The sequence below is a fragment of the Gopherus evgoodei genome, chromosome 5, assembly GCF_007399415.2.
Source record: "Gopherus evgoodei ecotype Sinaloan lineage chromosome 5, rGopEvg1_v1.p, whole genome shotgun sequence".
Taxonomy (NCBI): Eukaryota; Metazoa; Chordata; order Testudines; family Testudinidae; genus Gopherus; species Gopherus evgoodei.
Window position 1 is genome coordinate 49,582,353 of NC_044326.1, and position 19,315 is coordinate 49,601,667.

Sequence of the window (19,315 nt, forward strand, 5' to 3'; positions counted from 1 at the left end):
TCCTCTAGGGCATAAACCAACCGCTGACTGATAAGAGTTAGGAAAAATATTCCATCATGGGCAGGTTAGTCTAAGTTGTCCATTCTGGGATTTCATGTACCTATTTCTGAAGCATCTGGTACTGACCACTGTCAAAAACAGGATGCTGAACCAGATGGACCTGATTTGATCCAGTATGGCAATGCCAATGTTTCTAGGCTTCCAACCCCCAGTTTGATAGAAATTATTTTGGCAAAGTTCTATGGCCTGCAGGAGGTCACACTAGATGATCACAATGGACCCTTTTGGCACTGGAATCTATGAATTTATGATAGGGAATGGAGACCACAGACAAGACCAGGCCAGACCAAGAAGAGCAGGGACAGTCCAGTTTGGAGCAGGCCTCCTCAGGGGGCATGAACTCTTACTCATTTGAAATCAATGAGGTTATTTCAGTGAGTCATGACTACACACAAGAAAAAAAAGTTTGCAAGATTAGGTCCCAAGACTGTCCTAGATCATGCAGAGGAGATCAGCGAAGGCTCCTGTGCCACATTCTTCCCAGAATAGGACTATGCAAGATCTAGCCCCTTATTTTCTCATTCCATTCAATGGAAATTCCCCTCCAAAAAAACCCAAGGATTTCCATTGTAGTGGTAGAGCAGCTCCACCAGTCACCACCCATATAGAGACACACACACAAGCACAGATTTATGAAAATTCAGAGTCTTCTGATAGAAACTATAGTAGTAACGATATCACAGCTGGCCCCTTCAAAAAGCCTGAATTTAAATCCAGAATTTAATTACAGGGAAAGTTACACAAACGATCTAGTACAGAATAAATGGCTTTGAAATCCAGTCTTCATCACAGGTGAAATCCTGGCCCCTTGAAGTCAAAGGCAAAAATCCCACTGACTTCTACAAGGACAGGATTTTACTCCATGCATCTCTGAGCTAGTGTTCTGAAGACAAACTAACATAACAAGCTTAGACTGCAAGAGGTCTCCAGAAACCAGTGTTTTGTGGGGTTTTTTTTGTTTTTTGTTTGTTTGTTTGTTTTTGGGTGGGGAAAGTGGCAGGGAAGTGATCTGGTTTGTCTTCTTATCTTATGGATAATCAACAACATCTCATGCTAATAATATCCAGAGCTATTAAGAAAATATTGTTTTATCTTGAAATAAAAAAGAGAGAAATCTGTCAAATACATTTCCTCAATCTGTTGTTTAATTTTGTCTTATCCTGCCACAGCATTTCATTTTACAGTACCAAACATCAAGGATTTAGTAATGTAATTTTGTAGCAAACAAACAATAGATAATATTTTAAAAATACATTTTATAAAACAGCTAACCAGTGAGATTTCACTTACAGGGGCTACCTTGTTATTGTCACTTGCCTTAGAAATTTTAGTAGCACAAATAGCAGCATAGGCTCAGCTGTGATTACCACTAAAATAATCTGAACAGAGTTCTTATTTATTACTTTAACAACATATTCTGCATGTTGTATTTCTATTCTGAATTGTTTGCATTGCCAAACAAAAGCAAGTATTTCCCCATATAATACACACAGAGCACTGAGAAAGTACTTCTGTAACTGGACTTCAAGGCCTCTAACAGCCTTAGTTACATGGCTCCTGACGCTACAGATTACATTTTACGCAATCATTACATGCATTCATCTAGCCTTTCTGATTGGTGACCTCATACTTGCTTTCTGAAGGGACTCTGAACTCCACTTTAGTGAATCTGCAAGTGGTAATATGAAGAACGAAAACCTGAGCTCTGATTTAAGTGTGTATATGTATATACATAATATGCCAGTAAAAGCTATGGAATACCTTATAGAAAAGGCTAGAACAAAATTACATTGTTAATTCTGCATCTCAAATTGATTCACATTGATGAGATTCTTACCTGTAATAGATTTAACAGTTTCAGTGGACACAGTATGCCCAAGCAGGTCATACTGAACTAAACTGGAAGACTCTTCAGGAACTTCCACAGATTGTTCAGGTCCTTTTGTCCAGGTGTAAATCATTTCACTCTTTGGATATGCATCTAAAACAACATATTGTTAGCATGAATAAATAGAAAATGTCTTATCACTCCATATTAAGGTCCTGATACAAAGCCCATTGAAATCAATGTAATACGTACGGAACCACCATGAACTTGTGTAGGCTGTGTAGACATAACTAAAGGGATTCAAACTTAGACCCACTCCCTGCCAGTTGGGTCCTAGGACCCAGCTCCTGGGTACTTGCTGACCTGAGTCAGAGACTTGTGTGTGTGGACAGAAGAGGAATTTTGGCTCAACCTAACTCTAAGCCCAGGTTTTCAATTCAGTGTAGACATACCCCAGATGGATACATCTGAGAGGCTGTGGACACATTTATTTTAGGGAAATAACACTTATGCCAAGCTCAGAAATTCTCAAAATATTTGCCAAAATCCAAAGGCCCATAAAAAAAATTCCCAGCAGCCAAAATATACTCCTAGTCTCCAAGAAATATTCAAATAATAATATGAAATAAAGTGATAATGCCTAGCATGTAGTCTCTACATAGCCAATACTCATGTTAAAGCCAAATCCAGCCCTCCTTTTACACGTGAAATGAGTATAACCTTTTTACCATTTCACTGAACATAGGGCTGGATACTCCAATCTGCCAAGTGCAATTTCCACTGCATGTATTTAAACTGGCCAATGATCCCACTGGAGAGTTCTCCCAGTAGGGGTGAGTCTCTGCTAACATGGCTTTTGTCATAGCCATATCTTATACCAGCTGCCATCCATCTAGGAAGATGAGGAATTCAGGACAGATGGTGCAGCCACACCAATCCCTATGCCTGATTTTCCACTGGTGTAAACTGAATTTATGCCAGTGGCAAACGTTAGAGTACCTGCCCCACTGCTCTAACTTCCACTGGAACTGGGTGACCCAGAGAACAGGGAGCTGCACTGCAGGCACACTGTCCACAACATCTGACTGCAGCACAGGGACATGCCAGGGGTTAGACCAGGGGAACAGACAGATTGTAATGTGCTCTAGCAATCCTTAGGTGGTCCCCAGGCCGCTCAAAACTGCTCTGGGGGCACAACAGAGAAACTGGGAGCCATGACTGGCTCTTCCCCACTCTTGTTCCCTATGCAAGATGGAGGCAATACAGAATCTGGCCCAATATGTTACCATTAGAGAATATTAAAAGAATCTGGAGATCTTACAGATGTATGCTATTGGATTTCTAAAGCTTTCCTTTCTGTATCAGACACTAAGGGTCTGAGCCAAAGCCTGCCGGAGTCCCTGGGAATCTTTCCGTGGACTTCTGTGAACGTTAGATCAGGCCCTGAAACATCCTTGCAGTCAGAGAGGTGGAGTTTAACTTAATATCTGAATCTGTGCCCCTTTGTCAATTTGCTGCCTTGATAGCACTATGGGCTTGATTCTGCAGCCCCTATATAAACAAAACTCATATGGAAGTCAATGGGATTTTTCTATGCATAAAGCGTGTGGCTCAAACCTAGTATTCAGAAACCACAGTTATGATACAAAGAATTTTTGTTCTTTAAAACTATAGCTACAATAAATTCATAACTGTAACTTACAACTTCCAAATTTGAGAGGACAAGCATGACCATCCATTGGAAAATCCACTAATCTCATGGGACATTCTGCACTTATGGTAAGCCTATAATGAAACAAATTGAATATGCTTTGGTTTGGATTTTGTCTAGGCAGCATAACTTTTTTCTACAGTAATTGAAAGAAGCCAAACAAATAAACTGAATACCTCATTGTGTATAAGATGGTGCCATTTCTCATTATTCTAAAGAGTTTATTTGGGGCTGTCATATTATGCGAGACGGATTTTTTCCCATTCCTGAAAAAAGTGTCAGGCGTCCACACTTTCGAAACCATCATGTTATTAAGTCTTAAAATTTCAATGGGACCATCATATTTTAATCTTTTGTCCACCCATGTCTGACGAAAGAAGACATCCATTGTGTATTCCTGTAGTATATTGTAGAAAAAACAAATGTTACACTTTTATGTGTATGTTTCCTGTAAAAATCCCTTAGGGGCATACACATGAGTGGCTAAGTAAATGTTGTTAAGTCAACTACAAAATATATTTCTACCAATTAAAGTGAATTGTGCACTTCCTAATACCTTAATTTCCCACATTAGTCATATAAATAAATTGCTATACATATTTAATCATTCAGGAGTAATTACTATAATCTAATAAAATTGCAGGAAGTAGACAATTAAGCTTGTACTATAGCATATAACTGGAAACAAAATGACTAATGTGATAACAAGTGTCAACGGACTGTAAAAAAATCCATTGATTTTTTATTTTTTTTTTACAGCTGGACAGATTAAAAATATAAGGACACGTGATTTCTTATTTCTCCCAAGTTCACCAAAATCACAGAAGGAAATATACATCTAATTTCAGCTAACAAAAGCAGATGGTTTACTGAAAAGGGATCAATAGTTCTTTTGTCACATCTACAAAAAAAAGTGTCTATAATAAACCCTGCTCCTGCAAACATTTACGTTTTAACTTTAGGCACCTGCGTAGTCCCATTGACTAACATGAGACTACTCACGTGCTTAAAATAAAGTGTGTGCACAAATATTTGCATGATTAGGGCCATGAATATGTAACAAGAACACACACACACACACATTAATGAATGCATGAAGGATGGAATGTTTACATGGTACTTTTTATCTTGGGATATCAAAGCACCTGCACACCGTCTTACTCACATAATATTGGTTTACCAGTGAAGGACACTATCCCCTCTAGCTGTAATGTAGCTGCAGTTTTGTGCTAAAACATCTTAAGATTATTGTGATCTAACTTCTTTCTGGCAATTTTCCAAGAAGGGTATGAAACGTAAAACCTCCTCATTAGAGACTTGATCCTGCAAACTCTTCCTCACACAGGTAATCAATCACTGGGCCTCCTCACAATCACTGGAACTGCTCATGTGATTAATGACTGTTAGATGAGCAAAGATTTGTAGGACTGGGCTCCTAATTTTATTGTATGATAGAGGTGGCTTGGCTTGGGGAACTTGTTTCGTGTATAGAAGGAGTATGTACCAATATGCATATCTCATGATCTTTCACTGCTTTTGTCCTGTTTTGTCTCCTTCCCCTTCCACCTTGTGTTCATTCTCACCCCTTGCTATATCATGCCTAATTCAGTTTATGGCTATGCAATTCTGCATTATGTCTAATGTTATGTCACTGAGCTCAATAAGGCTGCTTGCATCTGTAAAAAGTACTCAATGTGAGTAATAGTTGTAGAATTGAGCCTTTAATCATTAGCGCCTTGGGGCAGAGATCTGCCAGTTTTAGTTGCCTGTAAAGTGCCAAGCACACCCATAGTGCATAATTGTATAATTAAATAAGCTGAGCTAATAATTCACAGTTAATAATTTAGTTGACAAATACAGTCTTTTCTGTGGTGTTACTTAATTATCTCAAATGTATTCATTACTCAGATTTACTTGGGGCAGATCCTAATATCCTTACTCATGCTGAATAGCACCCTAATGCACAAGTGCAACCACTTAACGAGCAAGGTGCTACTCAGAAGCCGTAAGCCCCTTGAAGAATATCTTGTCTAAATTTTACTCCAAATCTTAGAAATATATTTACATAATTTGAGCTGTGGCGCTTAACCACATAAGCCACACAACATTTTTTCTTTTCCCCTTATTAAGGGCTTGGACTTGCACCATAGAAGTCAATGGGACTTCTTCTGGATCAGGCCTTGAATGAGTGTGGAAGCAATATGTGTGCATTTAACTTTTGTCTTCTGTGACTACTCATGCATGTCACCTTGATATTCACTTTTTGCAAACACTTTTTCTGGTAAAACTCTTTCACTTGAATGTTTAGTGAAAGTGATGCCCAGAGGGGCATGAAGATGGACGACAAATTCATTTGAAGTGAAAATGTCAACAAATATTTGGGGAATAATGTCATTATTTACCCATTAGTAATAAATACTAATAAGCCAGTGAGGCAGAGAAAGGCTAGCTCCAGAAGGGAAAGGCATTTCTGTGACCTCATCAGAGAAATCATCTGCTCTCCGTACAGTGCTCTCAGATACCCCACTGGACCCGAGCTGGCTCTGACACAGTATAAATCTGTTGTAAAGTAATTGATGTCAATTCTTTCTACCAGTCTAAAAACAGTCTGAGTGAGATCAGAATCAGGCCTGCTCTATCTAATTATAGCCTACAAATTAAGCTGCTGGTAATCTTTCCTACTTTGCATGATTGACAGTACAGTACAAAGTGATATGAATTAAGCATTCACTCCTTTCTGCAGTTAATGGTTTCTCAGCACCAGAAAATGGTATTTTAATTCCAGAAGTACATACCATTTCTACATCGGAAACAGGTCCAAAACTGGTGACATATATATCTGTTTTGACTTCAGTAACAGGACCTAACATATAAAAAGGAAGTGAGCAAGAAAAATTGAATTTTGCAGGTTAACATGTCTCAAAAATGATATCAGCATGTATGCCATATTTTATGCAGTTGTCACTCTGAAGATTCTTTGGACTAATGAGAGGAAAACACATAGACACATGTTTTCAGAACTAAGCCTACTGTACTTTACAATGGTTGTACAGCGTTAATTATCAGAGAATTACCTTCACTTGCCCAAGTAAATCATCTATGTTTACAATGCAAATTCCCACTCAGAAAATATACTTTGACTCAGTGAATAAGAAAACAGGTGCCACAATGGAAAGACTTAAGCAAATTAGTATTTTAAACTATTAGGGGCCTGATTCAGCAAAACCTTATTACTGAGACCAAGTTATTTACTAGTAACATGCATAAATCTACTAAATTAATGGAAATATAAGTATTGTAAGCAGTATGCTACCTTTGACCCATTCTTGCAACTTCCGCTGATATTAACACGATGATCATGAAAGTTGCACTGAATACTTATGTCCTATACTTGTCAGTAGATTGGATACAGCATGGGAAATAACAGTTCACTGCAAAGATTCACCACGTTTTTTGCCATTGTTGTATCAACCAGGCAAGGTATCAACAAACTTCAAAAGGACATTATTTTTGAAGTAGAAACCTCTTTACCAAGCTGCTGCTGCACCCACTGTAGCTCTCACTCTGCCTCCTCAACTCCTCCCCCCTCCTTACTGTTTCCTGTCCTTTCAGACTCCCAACCGCCAGTGCTCCCAGTTCTAGTAATTACAAGCAACATGTAAACACCACAGCCATCCTATAGAGAAACCACCTTCAGAAGACCAATAAGGATCCAACAACTAATAAGGGCCTGATCCAACTCCCATTAAAGTAAATGGAAAGACTTCTGTAGGCTTTAATATGAATTGAATCTGTCCCTACTGAGACAGCTATAAGGGTGCTAAATAGTACTAACCATAATGGGTGTTTTGTGATGTGGGCACTAGTCCAATAGCAATTTAACTTGGGCCATCAACTCATGTCACATATGCTATTAAACAGCCATTAGATAGTAACAACTTTGGGACATATTTGAACTGGTAATCTAGAGGCTAAAGGATCCACAGTTTCCAGTCTCCTGAGATTCATGTTTCTAAAGAGAAGACATTATCTGAGTCTATATTAACTCAGGCTTTTTGATAGTTGTTACAATCCAAGAAGAAGCAAGTGAAAACTTGAAGACTTTGCTTCAAAGGCAAAGAATGTCTGCCTCTTGTAAAACTGTTGTGCGCAGAGATGTCATTTTAAATCAAAAAGTAGAAATGAAAGGAAAGAAGAAAGTAGACAACTTGCAAACAAGTGAACTATTTCTCTCTTCAGCCAAGCACATACATTGTCAACTACAAACTAAAAGCAAATTAAAAGTTTGTAAAATTATTCCATTGAACAGCCTGCACATTATGTCTTAAGGAAAAGTTAGGAGAAAATGCTAGCACTAATCTCTATTACTCAAGGACATCAGAATATTAGTACCACATTTTAAATTACATAACCACCTTAATCAGCTACTTCATCTGTTAGCTCCAAGAAACTGAGTTTAACATTTCTCAAACTTTTTTACATTCTCTTTCTTTTCAAAGTGTATTTTCCCATTTTAATTTCACAGATTGCTATAATTTTATAACTGCATCAAAATCACCAAAGGCATAAACATCCATTGGAATGAGGGCCTCTTGCAGACAGACTGATTATTTTGATCTGCTAAATTGCTGCAAAATCATGGATGACAAGTGTATTAACTGAAATCACTCTTTGCAAATAGAAGATGCAAAACTAAGGCCAGGAAACTGATTTAAAATCTCAAATTAGGCAACACAGAGGTCTAATGACAGTACCTCATGGGACCAGTGTTTGAGTAACTAGTTACACCCTCACATCACAGATAGGTGGAGGCTAGAAGCACTGCAGAGTAGAGCTGTGTGGCAAGCAGAATTTCCAACATCTCAAAAAACAAAAAAAAGTTCCTAATTTTCCAAAAGAAAGTTATTTTCAGGTCAATTTAAATATTTCATTTTAATTTTGAGAATTTTTTTTATAAATATAAATTTCTGAACAAATAGTTATTTTGAAACAGAAAATCAGTTCCAAAAAAATATCAAAATGAAACATTTCAATCTTAACAAAGGCTTTCTTCCCTCCCTCCCTCCCCTGCAAAAAACAAACCAAAGTTTTGTCAAAATGGTCATGTTCCCACGGGAAGTTTCCATCTTGACAAAATGGCATTTTCCGGTGGGAAAATGATGCATTGGGAAACGTTTGATTAGCTCTACAGCAGAAGTAAATGTGATCTGAAGCTGTGGTAAAGGAACATATGACTTCCTAGCAACTACTTCTAGTCAACTCTTGGAACAGGTTTAATGAGCTCCTGAGTTAAAGGCCCCTTTAGACAGTGTGAATGTGTCTAAGGGAGAATAAAGAAGGAAACAGGAGCTCACAGAGGAGAACTCTCTCTCTCTCTCTCTCTCACTCACACATCCCCCTAAAATTAAGGGACTGCTCAATGACTTCAATTGTGTTGTCTCATCTAATGTCAGTGAGAAACTGAAATTAATTCCTTACATTTTAAGGCATTACAACCCATAAACCATGTCAATGTAAATACAATTATTTAATTTTAAATGTTTTTAGGGGAATGTCATGCTTACAAAAGTAAAAAGTGAAATATTAATGGCAGCAGCTTACAGAATTAGACATAAAGAACACAAGCAATGTTCAAACTTTCAGCTAGAGTTCTACCACTCATCCTGACTGGCCAACACTCTGCTTTTCCTGTTCTCTGGCCAGAGGCTGCCAATCATGCTAAACTGTTTGGTGGTTTGGAAGTGTATACTAGGAGCTGCTGTATAGTCAAACCCACTTTGACTTGAAACTAAATGACACTCCAGCATGAAAGCACTGTACCACTTAGCTTGAGATTATTAACTATATAATCAGAATGACTTGTTATAAAACCCTAACTTGCTGTTATTGATAGAGTGGATATTTATATATTAAATTACCTTAAGCAGAGGATTGTACAGAAGCCTAACAACACTGGATTTGATCAGTAAAAATTGCTCTTCACTGGACCACGTGAATGTTTCTACACATCAATAAATTCTCAGAAACATTAAGGAACTATTTACAATACACTTGTAGTGAGTATTTTTTTAAATCTACTAATTAGCAGGGGAGTCCTACGCACTGCTCTGGGCATCTCAAGCCTGAATCACAGCCTGCAAGATAAAATGCTTCTAGATCTGCTCATGCAGGATTAAAATCAGCCCAGGCAAAAAGCTACAATTAATTGGGTGTGTGCAGGGAAGTTAATGAGTTACTGAAAGGGACAGATTCCAGCCCCTAAAACTATGGACAGGCCACAGGATAATAGCATAGGGTTCCCGTGACTGCTATTCCAGCCTATGGGCTGAATTGTAGCCACAGGCCTCCCAATGCCCCCTATGAAGAGGTTCTGGGCTAGTGGAGCTTTGTAAGTTTTGATCCATTATCTCCTTCCCTGTGCCACCCTTGGCCTATCCTTAGTGGACAACTCTAGGGTAACTGCAGGAACCATGTGGACCTTACATGGTGCAGAAAGCCTTGTACAGACCTTGGCAAATTTCACCATTAGAGAAATTTCTAACAGAAGAATTAGGAAATTAATTAGGGGTTAAGCGTTGTGTAGAGACATCTATGTGTGAAGTGCAATTTAGGTGCTAAGCATTGTTAATACCATTATTATGAGAACTGTCCTTTGGGCACCTGGGTATATTATCTGTTTTAGGACTGTTTAGGTATGGCTAAAATCAACGGGTACAGCAAAAGCAGTTTGCAGACAACTTGGTACTTTCTCTTTTTAGGTAACTTCTGGCTAGACAATAGAGGAAAATAATATATGTTTGGGACTGGAAAGCCATCAACCAATATAGTTCAAATAAAACCAAAAGAGCGATCAGCAAGAATAGCAGAAGGAAACCTGAATGGGGCCAAAATTTTGGTTTCAAATTGTGAAGTCATGGTAACTGAGTAGGACATTTTTTTAAAGTGAATATTTAGTGGTCATGGAAGGTCCAAGATAGACCACACTGGGCAATACACCTCCCACAGCCTATTCAGACAGACAGACAGAGAGACACCACATAGGCATCATCAGTTCTCAAATACCAATGCCTCTTCATCTGCCCATGTGCCTGAACCCTGACCCTCTCCAGGAATAAGGAAATAGCTCAGTCTCTTTGCCTGTTCAGCAGTTAGTCTCTCTGCTGAAACTGCCAACAAGGATGGTAACTGGTGCCAATTTCATGATGAAGACAGGTGTCTGCTGAGAACTGGACAAATATCACCAGCTAATTTTACATAAGTCACTGAACAGCAGACAGATGGTAATGACATCAGTCACTACCAGCCTGGGCCAGATTCAGATCAGCCAACTACAGGTAAACAGTTCCATATCCTGCTAACAATCTCCTGACTCATCCAATCTCACCAGCTGAGGAAGACTGGACAATTGCCTGGAAACCCAAGCAGCTTCATGGCACAGTTCTCATTACTAGCCCACTGATGATTTTTTAATAAGTACATTAGGCCATATGATGTAACCTTGAAGCTATGCATGAAGTTTTAATAAAGGCTAATAATTGTAAATATTTTTCTATCCTCTAGAAACAGACTAAATTACCATTCTGTTTTTCCAGTGTATATCTTGTGGTTATTTTCTGGCTTACTGATGACAAGTCTAAATTAAAGGCCTGACCCCACAAGCCTTTCCTCACTCAAGTATTTCTTGTTCACAATAGGATCTCTACAGATTTTCAAAAGTAGCCTTAAACCATTAACAAAATGATGTACTGGTCTCTCTGGACTGGTAGCGAGTGCAAACTCTCTGGAAGTGACGCTCGGATGCTGAGCACTGAGAGGCGAGCATGTGTCCTGAGGATGGGTGGAAGGACCTTTGTAAGAACTCTTCTTGGTAATGTTTGGAGTGGAGCTGTTCAGCTCCACAAAGAATCTATGCACACTTTCACCAATGGGGAAACAGGCAAATATTCCTGATCCTCAAAAGTTAATCAATTAAAAACTGAGTAAAAATGCTTATATAAATGTCTATAATTCAAGTGCAGTACAACTGTGAAAGTGACTGTGTAGAGTGGCATTATGGGATTCCATGTTTACTGTCTCTCAATTATTTCCAGATCAAGCAGGTAGAGGGAGTTTTGGAGGCAGGGGTTCTCTTACTGCCAGCTTGTCAAACTCAGTCCAGAATCTGATATTCAAGCTGGTTGTTTCATTTTCAGACATTATCACTAGTAATAAAGACCGTGCAGATCAAATGATGCCCTGAGTGACACCTGTACAGCCCCAGTGCATCCAGATTATGTTCTCAGTGACACCTTTGTAAACCCATTATCTTCCGCTAGCTTATACAGGTGTAGCTCATTAGAAATTAGTAAACAATTCTGTAGATTATGAACAAAAAGGCGTAGAATCCATCTTATTCCCTTTTAGCTGCATCAGCTCTGTCAGCTACATCAGGGCTAACAGGAAAAAAACAATACATACATAGTTTTGCTAGTCATGTATGCAAAAAAACACTGATACATAGAGGAGTGGATCTGTTGAATAAAAAGAGGCTACTTTTGCATCATTACTTTTCACACTAGAACTACATGTTAAATTAAGGGGTGATGGAATTAATCACATCTATAATTTTTAACAAAATTTGCTTTTAAATCTAACATGTATTTCATTAGTCTATGAAATATCAGTGATTTTTAAGGAAAAATATTAATCATGTTCAAACTGGATCCCATGTTTATTTTACATGATAATTTCACATAGAGGTTAATTATATAGCTTCACCAGTAATTTTAAAAAAGGGACGTATAATATTTTTAGTGATGTAACTCTCCTTAAAGAAATCCTCACTTTGAAATAGTCACAGTCAGTGTCTGTCTGTGGCATAAGTGTTGTCCTAATCCCCTGGGTCAATAATCAATAGATTGAGACTGAATTACTAGTGTAGTGCGGTGACAGTTGAAAGCAAAACTAGCCCATTAAGGTTTAGTCAGAGTCAATTTGCAACAGCAGCTAAAGATTGCATAATATGGGATTAAACACAGGCTGGGCATTTATATGAATCATGAAATTTCCTACCATGTCTAGCAGATCAAAAGTTTACTTTGTAAGAATATATGACTTCCCTCACCAGATCAGACCAGTGGTCAATCAAGTCCAGTATCCTGGTCTCTGGCTTTCTCTAGTACCAGATGCTTCAGAAGAAGGTTTACAAAAAAACAAACAACACCAATACTTGTAATGGAAAATTAAGGAATAATTTGCCTACAGTTTCTTCCCAACCCCAGTCAGTCAGTGGTTAGCTTATGCCCTGATGCATCCATTATATCCATTTTCATGTTTTAATTATATCTTCTGTCACTGAACTTATTCTCATTCTCATTATAAAGGTCTATTTTTCTGAATTGTACTAAGCCCTCAGACTCAATGCTATCTGGTCACAATGGCTTCCACAGGCTAGTTGTATATTTCATATAAAAAGATTTCCTTTTATTCATTTTGAATTTGCTGCCTTTCAGCTTCATTGAATGTGCCTTTGCTCCTGTGTTATGAGAGTGGGTAAACAGGAGGGCCCCATTTGCCTTCTCCATGCCATTCATGGCTAAAAGAGTATCTGAGTGCAGAGCTCAGCTGTGCCAATCCTATCTGGGTGCATAGTGCAGGTGGAGATTTAAGGTTTCCAGGAAACTTCTCTGCCCTTTGCATGTCCTCACTGAGATTGGGTATAGTGGCAATTCATTTCCCTGCCCTAAACTCATTGACTGCTCCAAGCAAACAACTCCATCAGCACTAGCCTCCCCAAAGTGAATAGCAAAAGGGATCATGGCCCCAGTTGACCTCCTAAAGAGCCAGTGGATCTGGCGTAATGTGGGAAGGAAGCATATGCTGCAACCTCAAAGAGGGTGGGGTACCAGCTAGACTCCCCCATGCTCCAGGAATTATTGACACTCCATGGGTTGCCACTGGGACTTTCAGCTCTGCACTACCACTTGTGCTGGGATGTGTGCCTTCAAAGCACAATCAACTCCCTAGGGTCATAATACCTACTTGCCTACATCTGTGCACACAACTCCCATTAACTTACCATAGGGGTTATGCCAAAGATCAAATGCTATACATGGGCCTTACCCTAAAGAAAGAGCCATTTGAGTTTACTTTCTCAATAGTAGTGCTTTCAGACTCAGCAAATGTACAAAAATACAGACTTGTGCTGATCCTGTTCCCATTAAATGCAACAGCCAGCATTCTTCGTACTTCAGTAGGAACAGGAGCAGGCTTACCGTGTTTGCCTGAGAAACTCTGCAAGTTCTAAGGGACCATACAATCCATTAAGAAAACAAACACACCAAAAAGCATGTGTTTATATATATACACATATGAAAGTATGACCCTAATTGGGATATCACTTGCACTGGTGTAAATCAGGAGTAACTCCTTTAAAGTCCATGGAGTTGCATTAAACCAGTATACATGAGACCAGATTCAGGCACTATATATTTACTCAGGTAAATAATATACCTTTAAAAATCACTTTTAATTATATTAATTTAGTACAAGATCACCAGTCAAATGTGAACACACAGAGAAAATACAGGTGTTATAGTTGTTTATAGAAAATTTCTTTTTTCCTTTTCTATTATGATAAAATAAAGGAAACAAACAAGCTGCAAATTCACATTGTGGCTAGAACTGGTGCTCTAACTGATTTTTGCTTCTGAAAATTTTGTGGCAGGATTACCATTTTTGGTAATGCTTTTGCAATTTTGCAACAGATGAGGATGATATATGCAAAATCATAACTTTCTTTTTGTAACTACATCACAGGTATTTACTGTAAACTCCATGCTCTTCTGATCCAGTGCATTGTAATGTTTTGATCTGGAAAGTAGGGTGCATTGTAAATTGTAATGAGAATACTGAGTGCAGTGTAATGGAATACACATATTGCAGATAGTGTAATTGACTTGAATTCTACTATAGTATACTTCCAAACCTCACTGAGCAATATTTTATTCATTAGTCTCTACATATTTTCCCACTCCTGAAACACCACCTGATTATCTTCAAAACAGTTGTACACTAGAAATCTTCCTGATTATACTTCACAGCTTTCTTCTACAAAATTGCCCTTTTAAGTTTTGGAAAAACTAAAGCCATGCTATCGATTTAGTTTTATGTTGCTATTCATCAGGTTATTCCACTCTTCCAAAATCTATACTACTACTATTCTGAAAACAGCCTTCTAAAATTTAAAAATTATTTCATAGATATCATGGCCTTTTTCATGAAAATGTCTATTTTTGTGTGCAATAACTGTCAAACTCACAATGCACAGTAACCAGGCAAGTTTTGGGGTTCGTATTTGTTTTATTAATTTGGTTGACTGTTAATGAATGGCACCAGCTTGACTTGCATGGGAGACCTGATTCCTCCATTTATCCACAGAACTGATACAGAATTGGCAATAGCTTCCCCATCCCCAGTTTTACATGAGGTTCAATCCCATACACTTAGAAGCAGTCCCACAAGTAAGATGGTAGTTTATCTCTATGCTCATTCAGCCTCACTTCTGTTACTGCCAACAACTGTGCTAATTAATGCTAATTTTGAGAATTTGGATCCATATTAGGTTTGATCCAATTCCTATTAAAGTATTTTCCATTCAGTTTTATAGGAGCTGGAGCTATCCCGTTTTTATGCAATCATTCCCCTCCCCCCCCCCCGCCAAAAAAAAAACTTTCCCATTTTGCCTGTGCATGTAGAATTTTTCACAAATTGTTATTGTGGCAAAGCTGGCATATGCCAGAAAAATTCAAAAATTATGGCTAGCCTCCTGAATCTGATTCTAATCTCACTTACACTAGTGTAAATCAGAAATAACTCCATTGAGTTTGGGTGTATAAAACTAAAGTCATAATAATGCCAGGGAAATAAGTTCCTGGGCCTTGTCTGGAGCTGCAAGAGCTATGGGTGGTAAATAAGCTTCAGCACTGAATATGATGTTGTTCGTCAGCATGTGACATAACTTTGACATTACTGAAACATACTGTACTTTTCCCTTGTGACACTTGCTGTCCTCTGTGACACTTGTTTACTATGCATTCATTGGTGAATGACCCACTTTTAAAATATGAATCACATTTACCATAAATATTTATCAACAAAGACCAGAATACAAGAAAAAACATGACTGAGGAAGTAAATATTTTAATGATTAATCATCTGCTATTACTCTGAGTTCTGTCAAAGATTCAAACCTCAACATTTATATGCATTACTTTATGCTAAAAGCGATTCTTGCCAGTTCAGGTGAAGGTAACTTTTGCAACTAAAGACATCTTCTTAAAAAATTAAAGTGTATTTTTCATGTATTACTTATAAGCTTTATAAAATTAAACCACTCACCTTTGAGTTTTAAAGTTAGCTACTGGAAGAAACAACAAGCAGTCTAGTCCTCATATTTTAAAATATTCACCAAAAATACATTTTTCAATCTCAACTCTGGGTTTTTCTTTCACCTGCAAAACCTCAACTATTTATTTACATTTGTAGTTGGGAGGTGAGAAGGAGAATACAATTCTCTTTTGCTTCCTGCTAGAATTTTTAAAAAGCCAATAACATGTTTTTAATTATTCTGTATTTAGACAATAAGCTGCAAATATAAAATCTCCATAAACTGTATATTGGGTTACAGATTCAGCATTCTGCACTCATCTTAGACATTCAAATACTCCAATTAAAGCATATTTTTACATGCTTAACAACTGTGTGTTCAAAAAAGAATGACAAAATCTTTTTCACAGCACATCCCTCTGAAACAAACCTGCAGAAGAGTAATCTGTCTTTAGGAGAGTCAAACTGCAAAAGATCATCTGTGTAAATTATCCTCACCGGTACTTTAACAAGATTAACTTTATTTACACCTAATGTCCTAAGCCTAGCTAATAGAAAGCCCACTCCATAAGGTAAAAGACATCTAAAATAAACAAACAATGATTTATGGTGCTGTGTGTGTTTTTATTGTATGGTAGAGTCGTGCATGTGTGCATATTATTTGGTGTGTGTATGGAGTGCTTTAACTTGTGTAGATGTATCAAGTGTAAGAAGAAGGTATAACAGGACAGGAGCAAAGTATTTCACAGAACAAGCCTACATAAAGCCCTCTTTCAAATCTGATGAGTAGCAGCCCCAGGACTGTCTTTGTCAACCTGGTGCATCACCAGAGATGCGGTGTCATTTTTCTTTTCCCCAAGCCTACATTTTAATACCCTCATTCCAGGAAAAAGTAAAAGCTGGATTTACCTGGATCCTGATTGTTTTTGGTCCCTAGCTCCCAAATTGTACCATCAAAAGAGAGAACACACTGTCTAGCTTCTCCTGTAGCACCAGAAAAAAAACCCTGGCCCCAGATACTTCCTGGAACAATTGTGCCACAAAAACCCAGATTCAATACATGGAGCCAGCTAAATATTGTTCTAAAGAAAAGGCAAAAATTGAGGTATTTCAGATAAAAATTGACAGGGTCTGATATCTAATTCGTATTTTTTTCCCAGTACTATTTGAGCAGATGCATCAGGGTCCAGATTTGTCAGTGAAGTAGGAGTAGCTATGCTGGTTTCTATTTAGATTGTACATATAGCATCTTGGGGCCCAAAATTGCCAAAATCCAGCTGGATTCAGGAGTTAGATACATATTTTCACACCCCCATTGTGCCAATATATGTTCGGCTCAAAATATTTGTAGAGCAGTGGGAGCAGCTAAACCCATTCTGTGTTAAGCAGTGGAACTTGGGAGATGGGGGCTAAAAATTAGCAGGATCCAGCAGCATTCAGGTGACAGATCTGAATCTTTGAGCGTTGTTATGCTGAAATTTTTGGCACACTCAGTATAGCTAAACTGGTTCTATGCAGTGGAATTTGGGCTATTGCTGCCTAAATTTGTCAGGACCCACATGCTGGACTTGGGCATCTATGACACTTCTGCTCCAGAGTCCAGATTCTTTTGGTGCAGTAGGTGCTCGACTTCCTCTTTATTTTGATGGTACGATTTGGGAATCAAAAACAAGCAGGATTTGGCAGGATCCAAGTAGTTCCAGCTTTTTTGCTCTCCTTGCTCCCACTGGTTTAGCTTCTCCTCACTTCTGAGGGATAATATTTTTGGGCGGGAGGAGCAGGAGGGGTATTTTCACATTATCATTTGTCAATAACAATCAGGATCATTACTTATGTTTGTTTCTTTTTTAAACGCACAAAGCATACCTATTTCTCCCCACAGACAGACACACAGGCAGACTGACAGACAGGAGGGACCGTGCACAGTAACCATACCCCCAAATCCAGGACGCAGCCTGTTGTCATAACCATCCAGGAGACTGTTCAGGATGCTTGTAAAATTCTCCGGCCATAATTTCTCCTCCTTTTTGATCTGTCCCGGAGGCTCGGTGACACTGCAGGGGGAACAGACAAGCCATTATCATTGTTGATGCGAAAGGGGGGGGTAGGATCAGCCAGTGGTCAGGATGGGTTGTCTTCACCACCACCCCTTCCCCTGCCCCGGGTCAGAAGCAAGGTTCAAAGCCAGCCGCGCCGGGAATCAGTCAAAGGGCAGGTGGCGGCGATGCAAGGTGGCCTGGATCCGCGGGCTCGGGGGTACTCACCAGGTCGCCAGGCACAGGAAGTGCAGGAGGGTGATGGAGAGACCCGAGGACATCGCGATCACTAGCTCCTTGGCAGAAACCATCTTTGCATGCCATTCTTCAAGCCTGGCCGCGTCCCCCGTCACTCAGTGCCTTGTCCGGAGGAGACACCCCAGCCGCTGGCGGGGAGGGGGCAGCCCGCCCCAGAGCAACCGGCAGGGACAGGCACAAGGAACAAGTGTGGGGGTGGGGGGACCTGTTTGCTCGCGCCGCTGGTTTCCCTGCCAAGCTACATCTCGTGGCTGCCGTGTCGCCGGGCGCTTTGCACATCCAGGCGGCTGGGCGAGGCTGCCGAGCCTCTAACTCTCGAGGGGGCAACAGGCTCCCGCTCCCCACCTGCTCCTCCCTCTGCCCCGTCGTCCCGCCCCTGCTAGTCCCTCGCAAGAGGGGGTTCGACTCGATCACATGGAGCCAGGCGGCCCGGCTCCATTGCAAGCGCCACAGGAGAGGGAGGATCAAACGTGGCAACTACAAGGCAGAAACGGGGTGCGGGGGAGTCTTCTCCCTCCCTTTCTCTCTAGTTCCTTCACACTACGGCTCTGGGGTGGGGTATTAAAGGGTTAACGCCTCGCCCCCCTGCCAAGTGTTAATTTTATACTGGAGAGGGGAAGGGCACAGCCAGTAAGTGGCGAGAGAAAACCAAGAATAGTCTGTTTGAAGACACCCCCCTTTCCTCAGCAATTCCACTCCCACCTGAAAACACACCCCCATTCCCTTTTGGGGCATTATACCTTGTTGCCTGCTAGTGACAAATAATTTCACTTCTTTGAAACCCTGTCTCCCAGAATGACGCAGACTTGCTGTGAGACGTCCCCATCTCTTCCCCTGGTGGCTCTCTCCCCAGCTGTCCTGGTGATGATCATGGTGATGAAGTCTTCATTTGTCTCGACTGTCTTTTCTTTCTTAGGAAGGGGTGGGGGAGAAACAAACCCACCAGCCACAAAGAAATGAAAGCCTGGCGCATGTATTTCCTGGGTGTAGGAGGTTTGAAAGAAGGAGACTTTTTCCCACGTAGATCGTGGTATAAAATAAGGGGGGGGGGGAAGG

At 39.6% G+C, this 19,315-nt stretch overlaps 1 protein-coding gene across 2 annotated transcripts in view; it reads right to left on the bottom strand.

The window, feature by feature from the left end:
- Positions 1-18,854, bottom strand: part of LOC115651895 (gamma-aminobutyric acid receptor subunit alpha-2) — a 328,838-nt gene extending 309,984 nt beyond the window's left edge. The window contains exons 1-6 of one of the 2 annotated variants that reach the window (XM_030563162.1): positions 18,230-18,847; positions 17,901-18,019; positions 6,395-6,462; positions 3,776-3,996; positions 3,591-3,673; positions 1,898-2,041 (exon numbers count right to left, since the gene is read on the bottom strand). In XM_030563162.1, the coding sequence (XP_030419022.1) occupies positions 1,898-2,041; positions 3,591-3,673; positions 3,776-3,996; positions 6,395-6,462; positions 17,901-18,019; positions 18,230-18,312 (718 nt within the window). In that variant the 5' untranslated portion in view covers positions 18,313-18,847. Of the gene's footprint in view, positions 1-1,897; positions 2,042-3,590; positions 3,674-3,775; positions 3,997-6,394; positions 6,463-17,900; positions 18,020-18,229 lie in introns of both variants that reach the window. The other variant, XM_030563163.1, reaches the window with a different exon arrangement.
- Positions 18,855-19,315: the final 461 nt, after the last annotated feature.